This window comes from Phocoena phocoena, chromosome 7, assembly GCF_963924675.1.
Source record: "Phocoena phocoena chromosome 7, mPhoPho1.1, whole genome shotgun sequence".
NCBI lineage: Eukaryota > Metazoa > Chordata > Mammalia > Artiodactyla > Phocoenidae > Phocoena > Phocoena phocoena.
Window position 1 is genome coordinate 108646679 of NC_089225.1, and position 13626 is coordinate 108660304.

The 13626-nt window shown below is 41.3% G+C and overlaps 1 protein-coding gene across 1 annotated transcript in view; it reads left to right on the plus strand.

Annotated features, from left to right (window-relative positions):
• The window catches only part of DGKD (diacylglycerol kinase delta), a 107955-nt gene that overhangs the window by 30242 nt on the left and 64087 nt on the right, over nucleotides 1-13626 (plus strand). Inside the window, exon 3 of the mRNA XM_065880098.1 lies at nucleotides 1245-1325. Coding sequence (XP_065736170.1) covers nucleotides 1245-1325 — 81 coding nt within the window. The remainder of the gene's footprint in view (nucleotides 1-1244; nucleotides 1326-13626) is intronic.

A 13626-nucleotide genomic window follows, 5' to 3' on the forward strand; every position in this document is an offset into this window, starting at 1 on the left:
ATCTTTTTTTTCAGAAAAATCGGGGGTAACTGGCTTAAAAATCTTATTACAGCCTAAGTATCTTTTTCTTAAAAACACTTTAGTAAGGTATAATTGGCCTACAAAAAGCTGTACAGATACTTACTGTATACAACTTGATGAGTTTGGAGTTGAGTGTATGTACCTGTGAATCTAACTAAAAGTATTTTTAAAGTGTGTTGGGCTTTTTGGTGTGTGAATAGAAATTGCCTCTGGCTTTCTAGCCATGATCCTTCTTCCCATGTGCCATCTGTGTAAGATTTAAAGCTAGAATCACCAGGCAGATGCCAGTGACAGACCTCGCCACTGAGAGTCCCTGAGTCACTGCCCAGTTTAGACGATTGTGGTGTCACACACTTCAAACACTAGCGTGTCTGCAAACCTAGTTTTTGGTGTTCTGAATACGTCTTTTTGTATCAGTATTGAAGTCAATACTAATATTTCGGCATTAAAAATAATCTGGAATCTGAATAATTTACATTTTGAGATGTATCCCTAGTGAGTTAGTGCATTAAAATTTGAAATTAAACAGAGTAACTTGTTTAGATAGGGTTCTGACCACATCCTTCATTAAAAAAAGACAAACCCTTACAGTTATTTTAGTTGGAGGGGTGGGGGAGTTACTTAAAAGACTGAGTCTCTTTTCTAGCTTATTAGCGTTTCCTCCAGGGGTTTCTGATGGAGTCCTCCTTCTAGAGGGGATGGAAAGGTAAACAGGAGGTGAGGGCTATGAACGGGGGGATTTGGGAGAGAGAGGAGAGGAAAACGGGGAGGAGGGCGTCTCAGACCTGGTTCCCAGCCCTTCTTCTGGAGCCTGTCTCTCTCTCCAGGCCTAGATTCGCTCTGCTCTGCTCCCTTGTTTTCTTTCATGGCTGGGTCCCTTCTATTTAGGTCAGTCTCTCTTCCCCTAGAATTGTGTATTTTAGCCGGGACCTCTCCCCGCAAATGTGCGAGGTGGAGAAACTAAAGTCGGAAGGACAGAGGACCTTCAGTCGGGAACCTGCCCTCTCAGGTGGACTCGTGTGAGGACGTATTTTAGGTTCCATTAATGCAATCACTGGGGAACTCCCTGGACTAAAAAAAAAGTCTTGAGTTATACCTGTGAGCTCGGTGCTTTGTCAGAAGCAGGTAGGGTGAACTCACTCAGCGTTCATTTAGTGCTCAAGTGCTTGCCTGGGGTCGAGGCACCTTAGCCCCCACTGACTGCAGTCCCTGTGTCTTTCCAGTCAATCATATTTGATGAGGTGGACCTGACAGATGCCAGCGTGGCTGAATCCAGCACTAAAAATGTCAACAACAGCTTTACGGTAAGTCTTTGGACGCACACCTTTCTTGATTCTTCACCACATTTGGTTTTCCTGTTTAATTTGAACAAATGTGTGTGAGCAGTTCAGATTTTTCATCCTTTGCTCTCTGATTGGAACAATTCCTGGTAAATTTTGAATTTAAGGTTCAAAATAATACTATGGTTGGAGAATAACTGAGAATTTTGCACATTAAGCACAAAAGAACAAGAGGGACCAAAGGAATTTTTAAAACATGTAGTTTACATTTACAGTTTTGCACAGAGGTTTGTTTTTCATGATTGTTATAGAAAATTTGGAAAATACAGAAAATGTTGAAGCAATTAAAAAACAGCCATCAGGGGACTTCCCTGGTGGTGCAGTGGTTGGGAATCCGCCTGCCAATGCAGGGGACACGGGTTTGATCCCTGGTCCAGGAGGATCCCACATGCCGCGGAGCAACTAAGCCTGTGCAACACAACTACTGAGCCTGCGCTCTAGAGCCCGCGAGCCACAACTGCTGAGGCCTGCGTGCTTAGAGCCCATGCTCTGCAACAAGAGAAGCCACCACAGTGAGAAGCCCACGCACCGCAACGAAGAGTAGCCCCCGCTCACCGCAACTAGAGAAAGCCTGCGCAGCAACGAAGACGCGACGCCACCAAAACTAAATAAATTAAATAAATAAATAAATTTATATTTTAAAAAAGCAGCCATCATTCAGCCACCTCAAAACATAGAATGTTGATATTTTTCTTTTTAAAACTCCTCCCCCCACCACATTTATAGAAATTATGTTGTACTTTCTGCAAAAGTTCTAAATGCGTAAAATCGTGTGACCTCAGTACCCAGAGGTAGCCAGCTGCTCACTTTAGAGTGATTATCTTTATGTCTAAATATCTATGTCTTTACCCACATATAACATGAGATCGTAGTGATCCTTTTGTTTTACACGTTTGGTTTTATTTTTTTCTCTTGACAGTTTATGGTGGACATTTCCCCATGTTGATTGATCTAAGTGTTCATCACATTTTTTAATATCTGTACAGCATTTCATGTATGACTTTACAGTTTTGGCTTTGGGGGCTGACTTTAGAACCTGATGTGTAAGGTATGACTCTAATAGCAGGAATGGAATATTTTAAAATATTTTTCATTGTGTTATTAAGTGAGCTTATCTAGAAATACAGTATGTTCCCTACCTTTTTTCAATTCTTTTATAACTCAGTCAAGGTGGGTAATTTTCTTCATGTTTTTTTTTTTTTCTTTTTTTTTTGCGGTACGCGGGCCTCTCACTGTTGTGGCCTCTCCCGTTGTGGAGCACAGGCTCCGGACGCGCAGGCTCAGCGGCCATGGCTCACGGGCCTAGCCGCTCTACGGCACGTGGGATCCTCCCGGACCGGGGCACGAACCCGTGTCCCCTGCATCGGCAGGCGGACTCTCAACCACTGTGCCACCAGGGAAGCCCTCTTCATGTTTAGGATCTAAACATTTTGGGTTAGTATTAGTTTTAGCTACTTTCAGGTTTTTTTTAACTTGTTTATTTATGGATCGATTATGTTGCTGCTCCAAATGGGATTTTCCTTCCTTCATTTAAACTTCTACTTATTTTGTTTTGGTGTAATTAATTGCTCTTGGTTTTACTTTGTGGCTTATCGAATTAGTCAGACTTCCCTGACGGCCTCTTTTATTTTATTCCTCGTTTTATTTGGACTATTTTTACTTTTTCTGCATTAGTTTTATCATTTACTTACTGGCTGGGGAGACAACTATGGAAGTGGATTATTCTTTGATTTATGGCTTCTAGAGTGTTTAATAGGAGTAGGTGTTGAATTTCACTGGAGTGTTTTGAACATTAGATGATCAATTTGGTTTTAGGTATTTGTACATTTCATAATAATAAATTGTTCCTGGTAATGTTGAATGTTATACCCTAATTTTGGATTTAGAATTTTCTGAAAGCATGTGTGTGCTTTTCTTTGGGTAGGAGGTAGCCTTTGTTGTGTTTTGATTTCGGAGTTAAACTAGCTCCATAAAATCCATTTAGTAACTGTCCATGATTTTTTGTGCTCTGGAACATTTTTATAGCTTTAGGGTTGATTATTTCTTGAAAGTTTGAGAGAATTTACTTTTCAGGGAGGTAATAAGGCTCTGAATAAACCTAAAAGGTTTATTTCAATTTTTAAAAAATATTTATTTATTTATGGCTGCGTCTGGCTTAGTTGTGGCACGTGGGATCTTTTGTTTTGGAGCGCGGGCTCTTCCTTGCGGCACGCAGGCATCCTCTCTAGATGTGGCGTGTGGGCTTAGTTGCCCCGCAGCATGTGGGATCTTACTTCCCTGACCAGGGATCGAACCCACGCCCCCTGCTTTGGAAGGCAGATTCTTAACCACTGGACCACCAGGGCAGTCCCTAAAAGGTTTGTTTTTTGATCATAGGAACTTTTTTACTTCTTGAGTCCATTTTTGTATTTACTTTCCCATTTATTCCACACCTTCAAAGTTAGTAACATTTATTGTTTGCACTTTATTTTTATTTATTTATTTTTGGCCATGCCGTGTGGCATGCGGGATCCTAGTTCCCCGACCAGGGATCGAACCCACGCCCCCTGCATTGGAAGCACGCAGTCTTAACCACTGGACCACCGGGGAAGTCCTGCACTTTAAACATAAATGTCTCTGGTTAGATCCCCTTTCACATACCTAATTTTACTTGTTTAGCTTTTGTTTTTCTTGTCATATTTCTCTCTTTTTAAAAATTTTATTGAAGTATAGTTGATTTACAATGTTGTGTTAATTTCTTCTGTATAGCAAAGTGATTGTTATACATATATATATATTCTTTTTTCATATTCTTTTACATTGTGGTTTATCACAGGATATTGAATATAGTTCCCTGTTCCTATACAATAGGGCCTTGTTGTTTATTCATTCTATATATAATAGTTTGCATCTGCTAATCCCAAACTCCCAACCCTAACCTCCATCCCTCCCCTACCTACTCTCCCCTTGGCAACCACAAGTCTGTTCTGTATCTGAGTCTGTTTCTGTTTCATAGATATGTTCGTTTGTATCGTGTTTTAGGTTCCACATATAAGTGATGTCGTCTTGTATTTGTCTTTCTCTTTCTGACTTAGTACGATAATCTCTCGGTCCATCCATGTTGCCGCAAATGGCATTATTTCATTCTTTTTTATGGCTGGTTAATATTCCATTGTATATACATATCACATCTTCTTTATCCATTCATCTGTTGATGGACATTTAGGTTGTTTCCATGTCTTGGCTATTGTAAACATTGCTGCTGTGAACATAGGGGTGCATGTACCTTTCAAATTATAGTTTTACCGGGGATGATGGATTATATGGCAACTCTATTTTTAGTTTTTTGAGGAACCTCTATACTGTTTTCCATAGTGGCTGCACCAATTTATATTCCCATCAACAGTGTAGGAGGGTTCCCTTTTCTTCACACCCTCTCCAGCATTTGTTATTTGTAGACTTTTTAATGATGGCCATTCTGAGCGGTGTGTGGTGGTACCTCATTGTGGTTTTGATTTGCATTTCTCTAGTAATTAGTGATGTTGAGCATCTTTTCATGTGCCTGTTGGCCACCTGTATGTCTTCTTTGGAGAAATGTCTGTTTAGGTCTTCTGCCCATTTTTCGATTGGGTTGCTTGTTTTTTTGTTATTGAGTTGTATGAGCTGTTTGTATATTTTGGAAATTAAGCCCTTGTCAGTTGTATCATTTGCAAATATTTTCTTTCAGTCAGTAGGTTGTCTTCTCATTTTGCTTATGGTTTCCTTTGCTGTGAAAAAGCTTATAAGTTTGATTACGTCCCATTTGTTTATTTTTGCTTTTATTTCTATTGCCTTGGGAGACTGCCTTGTCATATTTCTTAAACTCTATCATTTTTGTCTTTTAAGAGATCCAGTTCTTAGATTATTAACAATTCCATTTTTCTATTACCTAATTCACTTTATGCATTTGTATTTATTGTCTTCTGTCTGCTTTTCATAACTTTTTTTTTTTTTTTTTTTTTGTGGTACGCGGGCCTCTCACTGTTGTGGCCTCTCCCATTGCGGAGCACAGGCTCTGGACGCACAGGCTCAGCTGCCATGGCTCACGGGCCCAGCTGCTCTGCGGCATGTGGGATCTTCCCGGACTGGGGCACGAACCCGTGTCCCCTGCATCACAGGCGGACTCTCAACCACTGCGCCACCAGGGAAGCCCTTCATAACTTTTTAAAACAACTTATTGATTAGTTCGTTTTTATTTTCATATATATAAATAATCAAAAGACATAAGGGACTCAGAATTTAACTGAGTGCGTTTCTGTTCACATTCCAACATTCCAAAAGTTGTTTTTTCTCGCAGTAGAAAAATGTTAGTCAAGATAAATTACATTTCTGATAAAGTTATTGAAGAAAATTTTAAAGTGTATAAATAAAATAGGAAATTTAAAACCATCCACGTTCCTACTACCCAAAGATACCTAATAATATATATTGATTTATGTCGTTCCCACCAAGTGTGTTTTATAAAGTATCGTTTTTAACCTCTTTCTTCAGTTAACAATGAGCTTTTTTTCTTATAATATCCTTCAAAATCTTGTTTATTCATGTTGCGTAGTATTCCATCATATAAATGTATACGTTTAACCAGTCCCTATATTCCATTTTTTTTGTATAAAATAACACTGTGCTGTACACTTGCACACAGATACTTTTGTATATTTCTGATTATTTCCATAGCCTAAGTTCTTAGAAATGGAATCCCTTTTGAGGTAGAAAGTGTGAACTTTTAAAAGGCTTTTGAAAAATAAATGAGGTACTGATACGTGTTACAACTTGGATGGGCCTTGAAAACATGCTGAATGAAAGCCAGACACAAAAGACCACATATTTTATGATCGCATTTATATGAAATGCACAATAGTCAAATCTGTAGAGACAGTAGATTAGTGGTTGCCAGAGGCTGTGGGAAGGAGGAGTGCTAATGGGTACCGGATTTTAGTTGGGGGTTTGTGGCAGAATGTTCTAACATTAGATAGTGGTGATGGTTGCACAACTTTATGAATATGCTAAAAACCACTGAATTGTATACTGTAAAAGGATGAATTGTATGGGGATTATGTCTCCATAAAAAATAGTGTGCCACTGTGCTTTGGTACTACATGAGTTATTATGGAGCTTTGTCAGTCTGATTTGAGAATGAACCCTGATTTATATACTGTCTCTATGGGAAAATGTGTGCCAAATAGTTGACTTCCAGATGTCGAGCCAGTTCCTGTGGGGCGGTCATGGATGGTTTCCCAGCTCTTGGGGCAGAGGCACTGATTCTTTCACATTTATTTTAGATTTTGTTAGTGCTGTAAAAACTGCTTTTTCATCTGAGGATGTGCTGAAAGGACAAGAGAAAGATTAATAATGAGGTTCCCCAGAAATATCCCAAGATAAGGAGACCATTTCTGAGCAATCCGTGATGGCGTCTGGAATTTGGGGATACATGGGGAGTGTTTGGAGCCAGTTGACCGGTGCCCACTTCCCTGAGGCATGCTTCCACAGAGGGTCGGTAGGTTTTGGACTCTCCCATTTCTAACGCCCTGCAGTATTTACTGTCTGAACTCTGAACCTGTCACTTCCCATACAGCAAACTGCAGGAATCTGCATGCAGGTCCTAGGAGGCAGGGCCTGGCCTTGGACTTTGCCAGTGCCTGGCCCATGTGTCCAGGGAAGTGAGTGCAGAATGAATGAATGCATTTGCGCAGAAGCTACTACATTTCCTGGGATATCTCATTTGGTTTTCCAGCTATTCCGGTAGTAATTTCCAAATTCCACAACTTCTATTAAAATTGCATGCCTGATACAAAGAACAAGGCAGTGAAAGTTGCTGTTATCATGAATCAGCCAACAGATGGGAACCTTTTGTAACTGGAAAAGAATGAGTAAATTTGCTCCACATTAGAAAAGACTCCATTTTAATTCCTCCCTAAAATGGCCAAAGAACTGTATCATAAAGAAATAAGGATCTGAGGGACAAGAGACTTCCAAGGGAGATGGGAGGAAATATTTGGGGGAGAGGAGAGATTTTTATACAGGTTTGATGGAAGAAATGGTACGAAGGAGGCTTATGTAACTGGAGAGGGGTCTGCTTGTTTTCTGTTCTTTAAGAACAAAGTGAAGGTGGGATGCAGCTAAAGACACAGATGTGCCTTTAGATGAGGTGGAGCTTTGGCCGTGGGAACTTTCAGAAGATGGGGAGTAGAGCAGACAGAGTCCTCTGCATTCTTACCTTCAAGTGGGGTCACCCCTTACAAGGCCAAAGAGCATAACAGCAGCATGAAGAGGAAAAGGGGATTTGCCAGCTTCGTGTCCCAGCCTCTGAAATAACATGAAATAGGTTTTTGATAATTAAACATGTTTATATTAATCTATGAAAACTAAAAGGCTTTTGGTATATTATTGCCAAATTGCCTTTAGAACTTGTATGAGTAGGACTTGATGAAGTGGTTTTTTTTCTATCCTTTTACAAATACCATGTGTTAAAATTTTAGAACATCTTTGCCACTTTGATAAAAACGGTAATTTGTCTTATTTCGTTGATTATCAAAGTGATGTCAAACATTTCTCACAGTCTGTTGGCCATTTGTATTAATTTCTTTATGAATTGATTTTTTCATGTGCTTTTGCATAGTCAGCTCTGTATTTTGGGGGTTCAAAATTACTCCTTTCTCTTATTCTATTTATCTACGTAAGTTTGCCCCCATTGGCTATGCTTGTTTCAGTGATCCTTTTTTGTTGTTGTTTTTTTTAAAAACTAGATTTCATACACTAATAATAGGCCAAAATTGTCAGGTTAAAATACTTCTCATTTTCCCCATATATTTCTTTTCATGGGATAATTTAAAAATTATTTTCAGCCTTATCAAAAAATTTACAGATTTGTTCTGAACGTATATTTTAACTACCATGACTCTTCAAAGGAGTTTGTCAAAGCAAAGCAGCATTTCTGCTTTACTGAAAGTTTGTATATTCTAAATAATTAAAAAAATCAAAATATGACTTCCAAACTGAAAAGTGCACAGATGTATGTACAGAGCTTGATGTGTAACCATCACCCAGATCAAGCTGTGGAACATGTCTAGGCCCTGGGAAGCTCCCCTTGCGGTATTGCCCAGTTGTTCCCCCTCTCCGACCCCTGGCCACGTGTAACCATCACCCTAACTTCTAATACTGTAGATTCATGTTGGCTGTTTTAGATATTTGATGTAAATGAGCTCATATTCTTCTGTGTATATTCTTTTGTGTCTGTTTTCTGATTTGTGTGTTTCCTAATTTCATGGCATTTGGGTGATTTTTCTAGTCTTTTTTTTTTTTTTTTGCTGCATTGGGTCTTCGTTGCACGTGGGCTTTTCTCTAGTTGTGGCGAGCAGGGACTACTCTTTGTTGCACTGTGTGGGCTTCTCACAGCGGTGGCTTCTCTTGTTGCGGAGCACAGGCTCTAGGCACGCGGGCTTCAGTAGTCGTGGCACGTGGGCTCAGTAGTTGTGGCATGCGGGCTCAGTAGTTGTGGCTCACAGGCTCTAGAGCGCAGGCTCAGTAGTTGTGGCACACGAGCTTACTTGTTCCACGGCACGTGGGAACTTCCTGGACCAGGGCTCGAACCCGCGTCCCCTGCATTGGCAGGTGGATTCTTAACCACTGTGCCGCCAGGGAAGTCCAATTTTTCTAGTCTTTACTGTGATCAGAGAGCATACTCGGAATGATTTCAGTCCTTTAAAGTTGTTGAGACTTTATGACCCAGTAAGTGGTCACTTTTCATAAATGTTCCATGTGCATTTGAACAGAACTTGGATTCATTAGTTCCTGTAAGTTGATTAGGACAAAAGTTTAATCATTTTTCTCAAATCTTTTTATAACCTTCTGACTAGTTTTTCTGTTTGTCCTATTAGTTATTGAGTGAGATTTATTAAAGTCTCCTACTGTGATTGTGGACTTACCTGTTTTTTGTTTTCATTCTGTTAACTTTTGCTTTATATATTTGAAGAATTATTATTAAATGCATACAGATTTAAATTATTTTATATTCTTACTAGATTGACCCTTTTATTATGAAATAACCTTTTATTTCTCTTAATGTTTTTTGCCTTAAAGTTTACTTTGATGTTACTCTAGCTACAGTAGCTTTATTTTGGTTAGTAATTGTATTGTAAGTAGTGGTATATAATTTTCCATCCTTTTACCTTAAACCTTTTTGTTTATATTTAAGATGTGTCTCTTGTAAGCAGCATAAAGTTGTGTGGTTTTTTTAAACTGTCTATTGGACTGTTTAATTGGATGGTGCCTTTAACTAGATTATGTTTAATCTATACTTAGTTTTAGATTCTCTTTTTTTTGGGTACAAATCCAATACATTATTACTTGTTTTCTCTTAGTCTCACATTTTATATTTTTTCACATCTTTCTTTCTAAAATAGATGAATTATTTCATTTTCTCCTCTCTTTTAGCTTGTTTCATATACATTATTTTAGTGGATATTTTATAGATTGAAAAATATATCCTTGACTTATTAACTTCTACTACAGATTAGTGCTTCCTAGACAATGCAGGGATCTTAGAGCATTTAAACTCTCTATGCTCTTCATTGCTATTGAAATTATAATTGAAATTTCAATTAATTTCTGGTACTTAAGAAGGAAACCTCTCAGGACTTCCCTGGTGGTGCAGTGGTTAAGAATCCGCCTGCCAATGCAGGGGACACGGGTTCATTCAGTCCCTGGTCTGGGAAGCAACTAAGTCTGTGTGCCACAGCTACTGAGCCTGCACTCTAGAGTCCGCGAGCCACAACTACTGAGCCTGTGTGCCACAACTAGTGAAGCCTGTGCTCCGCAACAAGAGGAGCCACTGCAATGAGAAGCCCGCGCCCCACAACGAAGAGTAGACCCTGCTCACTGCAACTAGAGAAAGCCTGTGCGTAGTAACGAAGACCCAACACAGCCAAAAATAAATAAATAAAATAAATAAATTAAAAAAAAAAAGGAAACCTCTCTATAGTCACCTCTTGCCTTTGTGCTGGTTTGTTATTTACTTTAATTTTACATATATTTGAAACCTCGTAAGACATTATTATATAGTTGACAGTCATTTAGATTTCTAGTGAATATTTGCCTTTTCTGTTGCCCTTCATTTCTTTCTGTATTTCTGTGATCTAAACCTCGTAAGACATTATTATACAGTTGACAGTCATTTAGATTTCTAGTGAATATTTGCCTTTTCTGTTGCCCTTCATTTCTTTCTGTATTTCTGTGATCTAATATTCTTTCTGTGAAAAATTCTCTTTAATTTCTTTAGTGTTGGTTTCTACTTTTGTTTTATTTTTATTTAGTTATTTTTTGCGGTACACAGGCCTCTCACTGTTGTGGCCTCTCCTGTTGCGGAGCACAGGCTCTGGACGCGCAGGCTCAGTGGCCATGGCTCACGGGCCCAGCCGCTCCGTGGCATGTGGGATCTTTCCGGACCGGGGCACGAACCCGTGTCTCCTGCATCGGCAAGCGGACTCTCAACCACTGCATCACCAGGGAAGCCCTCTACTTTTGTTTTATTTCATTTTTTTGAAGGTTATTCTTGCTTGTTATACAGTTCTAGCATGGCAGTCATTTTCTTTCAGCAATCTAAAAATGTCATTCCATTGTATTGTAGCTTCCATTATTTTTGTTAAAAGTAACTTGTCAGTCCTATTGTTGTTCCTTGGATGATAATATACCTTGCCGCCCCCCCCCCCCCCCCGCCCCCACCCAGTCTGACTACTTTTAAGATTTTTCTTTTCCTTTGGCATTGTGCTGTTTTACTGTGATTTTTCCAGTCATGGTTCTTTGTGTTTATCTTGCTTAGTGTTTCTAACACTTCAGAAATCTGCAGGTATATGTCCCTTCTGTTGTCAGTTTGGGGAAAGTCTTGGTTATTATCTCTTCAAGTATTGCTTCTACCAATTAATTTACTTTGTTTTTATCTTGGCTTATTCTCCTTTGATAGAGAAAATACTTTTTAAATGCTTTCTGTTTAACATTGTCATTTTCCTGCCTCAGGGAAAGATTGTCCTTTGAGCACTTGCATTTCCTCTTGGGTTTCCAAATGTCTTCACTGACTTTGGACATCCCCCCTCCCTGATCTAGTCATCTTTGAGCTTTCTTTAGTGATTTTAGTTGTATTCAAGTCTTATGATGGCTTCTTTTATAACCTTCCCACAGCAGCCTAGAGCTATAGAGCTAGCTATAGCCTAGAGCTATAGCCTAGAGCTATAGAGCTAGCTATAGCCTAGAGCTATAGCCTAGAGCTATAGCTATTCTTTTATAATCTTCCCACAGCAGCCCAGGAATTGTAGGGCCATTAGAGTTGAGTGCTTTCGTTTACTTATTTCTTCAAGTCAGTGTTCCATCATTTTAAACCTGTGTTCTATTTTGATAAATATTTGATGAAATGTCATCACACTCCTTTAAAGTTATTTGAAGTTTCAGAATGCAGCAAAAACAAATGAAAGCAGTGGGGCACAGCAGAGCTCTGTTCTCACACTCCCCCCCCCCCCCCCCCCCCCCCCCCCCCCCCCCCCGCAACATCCCTCCCTTGAGAGTCGCTGCTCTGAGTCCATGCAGTTTTGTTTACTTTGTTAAATGCTGTAACATGCTGCGTGAGAGCAAGGATTTTTGTCTGTTTTGTTCACTCCTTTCCCCAAGTGCCAGCACACAGTAGGTGCTCATAATTATATGTTGAAGAGTGACTTGATCACTAGTTCCAGGATGATTTTGGCCCTGTTCCTCTCACTGATTTCACTCAGTAGAGCACTTTCAGTGGACAGGTACTGGATAGCAGTAAAAGAGCTCCCTTCATGTAGTGAACAGTCCTGTGTGAGTGGCAGGTACTGAGCATTTAGGAGCAGCAGGCCAAGAAGGAAATAGCTTGGCTGTAGCGGCGAGCGGGTGTCAGGGCAGGCCTTCCCGTGGCTGCGACGCGGCCGGGAGAGACGTGCAGAGACCTGAGGCTGAGGGGGGCCGTGGCCAGCAATGCCAGGTGTCTGGGGTTGAAGTGGTTCCTGTCAGAGGGAGTGGAGCATGTGTGAGGGTGGCGAGATGGGCAGAGGGCAGAGGGGAAGTGCTTTCCAGGCTGTGGGGAGTTTGGACCTTTTTGCCATATGTATTGGGAAGATTTTTAAAGCCTGTGGGTTTTTATTATGGCAGCTGCTGGAGAATAGATCTGCAGGGAAGAGGTGGCCAGAATGGGTGTGAGGAGGTTGGACAGGTGGCCTTTTCTGTGGCAGGTGAGGGAGGTGGAGCGGGGACAGGGCCTTGCAGGCAGTTTGGTTAAACACTGTTCTCTTTGTTAGCAGCGCTGCTCTTTGTTCTGCGTGATTCAGGAACAGCACTGAAGAAAAATGGGTATTGAGCAATCAATGAGAGATGCTTCTAGACGCTTCCTAGAAAGCAGCTCTGCACATATCACGGTTACATTGCACAGGGCAAGCCTCTGGCAGCTCTTTACCAGAGTGTGTTGCTGGCCGCTTCCATTTTTAGAAATTTCACCCCAGACACTGACTTCATGGTGGCTGGTGTCAGAGGCCCTGTCCCTTTTGAGGGAGGCAGAATCAGAGCCAAATTCAATTTAGTGAAGATATTCACAACGAGTAGGATAAAGGGATGCGTCATCTGAGGTGGACACGGGTGTTCCTGATGGACACTGGGGAACAGGTTGAGTGCCGAGCCCCGGCCGTGTCCCCGCGAGGGCAAGGAGCCTGGAGCGTGCCGGGGTCACAGATTCCCAGCCTGCGTTGCCTCTCGGAGAGGATAGTATGTTTTCCCAAGCCCCTCACCTCAGTCAGGGACTCCCCGGGCACCTGCGGCCACACCAGCACCACGCGTGGCTCGCTGGTTTGGCCGAGGCAACACCTCTGAATCCTGGGGCTGGTGGGAGCTCACGGCCCCCCTGGGTGGGGCTCTGGGCCCCCACACGGTCAGAGTTGGGCAGGGACGGAGGCTGCCCTCAGGGGAGAGCCAGGCCCAGCGCTGTGGAGAAGGAAGCAAGGAGCCTGAGGGTTCCACCTGTGTGTTTGCTGTGATGTGGTCAGTTACATTTTGCTTCATTTATGGGGGAAGTTACGTGCTATGTGGAATTTCCAAATTTCGGGTTTCCCAGAGGAGTCAGGGACTCTGTCTTTGCATGTTCAGGATCTGTGTTTCCTCACTCAGGTGTAAGAGCCTAGACAGCAGGGCTGGGTTATGGTTCTTTCTTTATCTCTGAAAGTGCCCGCACAGGGCCTTGCACAGAAGCAGGGTG